The 7,615-nt window shown below is 35.0% G+C and overlaps 1 protein-coding gene across 1 annotated transcript; it reads right to left on the bottom strand.

Moving 5' to 3' along the window:
* Positions 1 to 3,385: 3,385 nt before the first annotated feature.
* On the bottom strand, positions 3,386 to 6,979 carry LOC104087109 (uncharacterized). Its single transcript, XM_009591512.4, has 2 exons — positions 3,917 to 6,979; positions 3,386 to 3,674 (listed from the first exon to the last, which is right to left on the bottom strand). The coding sequence occupies exons 1-2, from the start codon at positions 6,832 to 6,834 to the stop codon at positions 3,596 to 3,598; spliced, it is 2,997 nt and encodes a 998-aa protein (XP_009589807.1). The 5' UTR covers positions 6,835 to 6,979; the 3' UTR covers positions 3,386 to 3,595.
* Positions 6,980 to 7,615: the final 636 nt, after the last annotated feature.

The following is a 7,615-nucleotide window of genomic DNA, read 5'->3' as shown; positions in this document are numbered from 1 at the left end:
CTGGTCAATCTTCCAAACTTAAATTTCTATTTTAGCCATTTCAAGCCTAATTTAACTACGGACTTCCAAATAAAATTCCGAACACATTCCTAAGTCCAAAATCACCATACAGAACTGTTGGAATCATTAAAATTCTATTCCGGGGTTGTTTTCTCAAAATATTGACCGAAGTCAAACTTAGTATTTTTAAGGCCAACTCAAGGAACCAAGTGTTTCGATTTCAACCCGAACCAACCATCTCCGCAAGTCATAAATTTGTAAAAGTACATACGAGGAGTTTTATTTAGGGAAACGGGATTCTAAAAGTAAAAGTAACCGGTTTGGTCATTACAAGGTTGTTGAGAAGCTTGGTAGTTTGGAGGCTGATAAGGTGCAGTAGGTTGTGGAGAAGCTTGGTAGTTTGGAGGCTGATAAGGAGCTAGGCCATGAAGTGGGGAAGGAGTAGTAAACATGGGACTTGCTTGGTTGGTGACAAGGTTAGCAGATGCAGAAAGATGAATACGACTATCTTGTTATCGAGCCTCTGCATCAAGTAGAACACTATTCATCTGCTGAATAGTAAAAAGATATTGACTAGCAGTGATTACATCAATCACTGGCTCGTACTCAGGAGTAAGCCCAGCAAGAATGGTAGCTAGGTGAATCGAATCAGATACTCGTTCACCACAACTTGCCAATGAGTCGCAAACAGATTTGATACCAGTGAGATATTCATGCATACTTTTATTGCCTTTACGTTGACCCTTGAGCATACTGTGAAGATGCATAATTCTAGTGGTGGTATGTGTGTTAAAGATCTGTGTGAGTGTTTTCTAAATGGAGGAAAAGGTGGTCAAACCAACAAGGGAAGGAAGGAGACTTGGACTGACTGAGGCGAGTAGCCAAGATGTAAGGGCGATATCTTGTTGCCCATGGGGTAAGGGACTCAGGATTTGGGATCTCTTTGCCTTCTTCAACAATGGTGGCTGAAGGAGCAGCAATAGAGTCATCCAGAAGGTAGTGGAGATTATGACTCCTAGTTGTGAGTGAAACTTGTTGTTTCCATAACAGGTAGTTATCTTCATTGAGCTGAAGATTCACCTTCTTTGTTGAGAATAATGGAGATGTAAGAAAAGTAGAAGAAGACCCAGGATGGGTTGTGTTTATAGCAGATTCAGTACTAGCAGAGGAAGGTGACATAGTGAGATATCAATAAAAAGATTAATTATAGAGTGAAGTAAGAATCAAAGGCAAAAATGGAAAGCTTGCAGCAAAGTAATGGAAAAGCTTGCAGCAGAGTAATAGCAATACTATGCAAAATAAGAGACTGATGGATCGAGAGGTTGTTTGTTAGACAAAAAGCTCTGATACCATATCAATCTATACAGAAATGGACAGAAACAAATATGCAGCAGAAGAATATCCTGTTTCAGTGAATTCATGAGTGTTACAGAGGGGGCTATATATAGCACATAGAACAGCTACGTGTCCAAACAAGAGAGGAGAATGGAAATACAATGACAACTATGACAGTTGTATAGTACAATAGATAAGACAACTGTATATAAATTACTATCTCTAATAATATTAGTTTCTTTTTTACCAAAAAATAAGAATTTAGGTACTTCTGTAAATTAATTGTGGAAATTAATTTTTTATCACAAATTAATAATTCCTATTTTTTTCCAACAATAATTACTATTTTAAAACCTAATGCCATCTTAAATTTTAAGAACAAAAACAAATGGATCAAACAACCAAGCTTCTAAGAAAATACATCATGGAGTTTCATTGTTGGAAAAGAAACTTTCCTCCTACTTTTTTATATTCTTTTAGTGTCTTAATATTTTGTATTCTTATTAGAAGAAGATATCATATATATATATATATATTTTTTAAAAAACTTCTTTAATTTAGAACTCCTAAATATTAGGAATGCTTTTTGATTTTACAATTTTATCCAATATAAAATATAAAGGATAAAGAAACCGAACGACATTTCGCGAAAGGTTTTCATACTTTTAATATAGTATAAATATAGATAGATATAGTATAGATATAGATATAGATATAGATATAGGTATTTATAGATATAGATTGATTGATATGGGGGCAGGTTGATTGTAGTGTAATTACTCCTAGCATAAAATCCAAAATAAAACAACACATCTGGTTAGCCACATACGAAAAGATAATTTTCTACTAACTAATGCAACATGGTAGTATAAGATACTATTTACATTAAATTATCCGAAAATATAAACGTTATTATACGCGATGGTAAGTTTTATTATCAAATCTGTTTATTCCATATGTCTTTCAACATGTCTCGATGCCATAGACTTCAATTATTTTGATGGGAATATCCTCCATATGTCTCTTGTCTGTCATAGAGTTAGGACTAAGTCAAGATCTATGCATGTGTTATGTTCGGGGCGAAGCCACAATCTTATAGCTATCAGTTCAAAATCCAATAGCTTTAAATCAAATTCTATATTTATATTGAAGAATTCATTAAATATATATAAATAAAATATCTTAAACCCAGTAAACAAAAATAATTGTAGTGTAGAATCTATAAACTAAAAATTCTAGCTCCGCCTTAACGCCTTAAGTTATGATACACCAAAACAAATAAAATGTGTAAGTGCAATGAGGACGTTCCATATGAGAGAGAGTACTAAATGACTTATGGATCATCTCTATAATTTTGTTTGAATTTTTGAAAAAATATTAGGAAGGCGTAAGCAATGACAGTGATGATCGATGATGTAGAAGTCATAGCCTTCTAATGTTCTTTTAGTTGATGTATGGTGGTATTTTTGAGAACTCAATTTCCATGTTTCTCAAGGAGAAACCAAGATTTTAAAATTTCAAGGGAGTGATTTGGTGGTAGAGGAGATAGAATTAAGGTAAGCATACATATTAATTAATCAATGATTACTTGATAAATCCTACACAAACCGAAACCAAAAATATGTAAAACTGAAACATAGTGAATTTACTTTGTATAGTATTGGTATAACATTTTTAAAAACGGAAAACCAAATATACCGAATTAAAATATATCAAAATAGTACCAAACTGATCGATGAACACCTTTAATCAGAGTTTGTTCCGAGCAAAAATAGGCATCAAAAGACAAAAGAACGAATATGTATTACGTAGTCAAATTCGTTTGAACAAGAGGAGGAAAAAAAGGAGTCCAATTCTCGTAAATACTTTATCTACCAATCTAGAACATAGATGGGGTATATCTCACCTATTCTAATATAGAGTCTAAAAGAATATGTATGTTGATTCATATCAATTAATTTCTCTGATGAAAGCAGTGAAAATAATTGACTAAGAATTAAGAGCATTCTTGTGCTAATCAAACAGAGGAAAGAAAATTTGCAGCTATCTATGCACATGAAGCAGCCTTAATTAAACTTTGTTCCAAGCAAAAATAGACATCATAAGACAAAAGAAGGTACATATAACTAATGGGGAGGCAAGATAGTTTAAGATAAGTTCTGAAGTTCTAAGGAAAGTAATGAGAATTATTGACTGAGAATTAAGAGCAGTCTTGTGCTAATCAAACAGAGAAAACATTGCTGCTATGAATGAAACAGCCTTAATCCTCCTTTGATGGTGCTTCATCAGACACCTTGTCTTTCAGACCAAATGATTTTGCTGTTTTAACCATGAACCACCTATAAAACATGAACAAAGAGTTAATTACTGTCTACAACAGACTAAGCGACAAAGAAAATAAAAAAAAGGTAGTTTGGTGCACTAAGCTCCCGCTATGCGCGGAGTCCGAGGAAGGGCCGGACCCTGCATTTCTGCAAGAGGCTGTTTCCACGGCTTGAACCCGTGACCTCCTGGTCACATGGCGGCAACTTTACCAGTTACGCCAAGGCTCCCCTTCAAAGAAAATATAAGATGACAATACCTTTTCCAGCTTATTTTCTCAGCTACTTCTGTTTCTTTCCCTTCAGAATCATTCTCAATTATAGTCCAATCATCATCTTCGCGATCAGAACCAACAGAGTTCTTCCTCGAGCTGCCAATGAGATCATCTGGTAAAGAATTTTCTGATGCAGCATCCTTTATCCCAGTTGGCTGGACAGTGTAATCCATTCTTTCTTCACACCTCTTCTCTTGCAATAAGTTACTCTTTTCAGGGTTACATACCATATTTTGTTCCTCAGCCACTAACTTTTCTTCTGCACCGTCCTCTTTGGTAGAGGTTTCCACATTGTCCTCTTCGAACATCTTGTTTTCTTCTACTTTGCTAGTCAAACTTCCCTTATTGCCCTCCTCAAATACCTTGTTTTCTTCAACTGGTCGTTTAGTATCCACACTACTATCAGTAAGCAACAAAGACGATGTATCACCCTTCTTCTCTAGCAATAACTTCTCTTCTTCGGATGCATGTGATATATAAGATTTATCATCCATTGACTTAATCTTGGCTAGCTCAGAAAATGACACTGCATTTTCAGTTTTTGCACCACCGCACTTTCCCAAAGACAACATCTGAAACTGCTTACGTAAAGTTGACTGTAGAGCTGCAAAGCTTTCAGATTTCTCAAAATTCCCATGTTCAAGCAGATTAGTTAAAGCATTGTCTACATATGCAACTTCAAACATTTTGGAATTTGAAAGAGCCTCCATCTCCATAGACTCCCCTTTAATACATCCAACAACAAGCGGGCATCGGTTTTCTCCAGACGTCAGCGCAGTATTCACCTGGCACAAAGTCCTTTTTAACCAATCTACACAATGTTCCCCTCCTTTTTTCAGTTGGACAGAAACAGTAAATATTCCATCCATTGTTATACGACTTCCAATTGTATAAAGCCTGGAGAAACTTTCCTTGGTGCAAAGAAATTCTATTCCAGTGTCTCCAAAAACAGCTGTGGTTTCCGGAAACTCACGATCAAGCAACCACACTAAGAAGCTAGAGGATATAGGACGAGACAAGGTTTCAAGTGGTCCCATTGATTGAGTACCAATCACCAAAACATCTGATTTTCCCCATTCCTCTTCTTTGTATTCCCTCCAGCTTGAGTAGAAGCCTGTCAATCTTTCTTTAAGAAGCTTGACATTCTTTACGTCTTCTTCCTCCTCCATCAATTTAGGCTGATCGGGGATCCCGAGTAGCCTATTTTCTTCACCATCTTTCTTACCTTCTCCCGACTTAAACAGCTGATCACCATCTTTATTTCCTTCCTTTGACTTGTCGTCCTCTTTAGCATCCAGCCAATTTCCTCCAAACTTAAACAGCTGATCACCATTTTTGTTACCTTCCTTTGACTTGTCCTCTTGACCATCCAAGCTTTTTGCTCCAAACTTGAACAGTTGATCATCACTTTTGCCTCCTATTGCCTTATCGCCTTTACCATCCAATCTATTTGCTCCAAACATGAAGATTTGATCATAATTTTTGCCTCCTTCCTTTAACTTGTCGCTTTTACCATCCAATCTATTTGCCCCAACCTTAGACATCTGATCACCAGTTTTGTTTCCTTCCTTTAACTTGTCGCCATTACCATCCAATCTATTTGCTCCAAACGTGAAAAGTTGATCATCATTTTTGCCTCCTTCCTTCGCCTTGTCACCTTTACCATCCAATCTATTTGCTCCAAATGTGAAGAGTTGATCATTATTTTGGCCTCCTTCCTTTGCCTTGTCGCCTTTACCATCAAATCTATTTGCCCCAACCTTAAACAGCTGATCACCAGTTTTGTTTCCTTCCTTCGAATTGTCTTCTTTAGCATCCAACCAACTTCCTCGAAACTTAAACAACTGATCACCATGTATGTTTGGTACCCTCAACTTGTCCTGTTTTCCACTAGAGGAAGCAGCGGACAGATTAAGATTCTTCATCAACAACAAAACATTCTCATCAGTTTTGGTAGTTGGTAAAGGATTTTCATTCACACTGCTAACCGATTTACTCGATTCGCCTTTCTCTTTGATTTCAATTCCCTCACCCCAAAGGACCTCAGTTTTGTCAATACTAGAACCCAAATTGCTCCTCCTTTCCCTCAAACCTTCATGTTCAAATTTAAACCTATTTTCCTTCGTTTTCGGAGCAGATTTATTTCGATTTTCCAAGAACTGCAAAAACACTTGCTCATCATTTTCACTCCACAAATTGCTCTCATGCTTATCCCTCAAATCCCTTTTTGTTTTCAAACTTCTTTTTTCCTTGCCAACATTCACAATAGGACTAAAACTACGCATAGGAGGAGTAAATTCAACTGATTTAGACACCTCTTTCTCATTAAAAACTCCAAAACCAAAGTTTGTTTTTTCAGCAGTATTAATCAACTTATCAATACCAGAATTCACAGTTGCAGCTTTATACTTTTTAGGTTCTAAATCATTAATACAACTCCAAAAAAGCTTAGACTTTGGATACTCACCTGCTATATAACCAACAACAAACGGACAACAACGATCCTCAACATCATCATAAAACATCTTATTGTTGTGAATTACTCTCTCGTTACGTATCGTAGCATCAATTAACGCAAACCCCTCATCGTTCTTAGCCTTCAATTGAACAGAAACAGGAATTTTCTGCATCAAAGTTGCACAACAACACAAAGAACGAATCTTGGAAAAATTCTTCTGAGTACAGAAAAAATATATCCCATAGAGAGTGAAAATCGTAGTTGTATCATTCAGTTCTTCACCTATAAGCCATAAGTAGAATTGATTTGACTGAGAATTTGATGAGTTTTTTTCTTGGTTTGAATGGATAACAACAACATCAGAGTTTTGCCAAAAATCTTGTTTGTGAAAACTCAAACTGTTGTAAAAGGCACTAAGCCTTTTCTGGAACAGTTCTTTCATCATCTTTTGTGGATTTCTGGAACTGGGAATTGATGATTTAAACAAGAAAAGAGTGATCAGTGACTTTTGTTTGTAGTCTTGATCGTATGAAGAAGAAGACAAATAGGTTTCGAGGTCTTTGTAGAATTCGTCAAAGTCATGGAAATTGTGTTATACTAGGAATATGATTGGAAATTTACATCATATAAGAGTCCATGTATAGCTTGTAACTTTGGCGTTACGAAACATAAGGGGAAATAAAGGAAAGATAATCCATATTAAATTTCAAGATTTTCAACAAACTTTTTGTTAATAGAGGAAAAAAACAACCTTATGTTAAGAGGTTGAGAATATTTAGGAACTAATTATGGTGAATTAAATATTGTAACGGGATTATTTCAAATGATCTTTAATGCAATAGATACGTTTGTTTTATGATTTTCTTGATAAAATTTATTAGGTATGATCCCAACTTCATTTAAAGTTATTCACATCATTTAGCTTTCTTACTTCTGAATTTTTTTTAACATTATGATGATTCTTTTGTCAAGAATATTTCCAAAGAAGACAAGGAATTTGTTAATAAAAATGAAAAAAAAGGATGAAGGCCTTAATATACGGGCTTATCTATCTATATCTATATCTATATCTATATCTATATATATATTAAAGGAATAAAGTTATCATATATAATTGGTATTGTGGTTAAGCCAAGTGGCAAACTAATAAATGCCAATAATATATGGTTACTTTATTCTATATTTGGCTATGATATATATATATATATATATATATATAACTATAT

The sequence above is a fragment of the Nicotiana tomentosiformis genome, chromosome 2 (assembly GCF_000390325.3).
Source record: "Nicotiana tomentosiformis chromosome 2, ASM39032v3, whole genome shotgun sequence".
In the NCBI taxonomy this organism is placed as follows: Eukaryota; Viridiplantae; Streptophyta; class Magnoliopsida; order Solanales; family Solanaceae; genus Nicotiana; species Nicotiana tomentosiformis.
Note: the sequence above shows the minus strand (reverse complement) of the source record. Positions and strands in the feature narration are given on the sequence as shown.

Coding starts and splice junctions, on each gene's coding strand:
- LOC104087109 (XM_009591512.4), bottom strand. CDS start 6,834: ATGATGAAAGAACTGTTCCAGAAAAGGCTTAGTGCCTTTTACAACAGT. Junction 3,675..3,916: donor GAGAAAATAAGCTGGAAAAG/GTATTGTCATCT, acceptor CATGTTTTATAG/GTGGTTCATGGTTAAAACAG.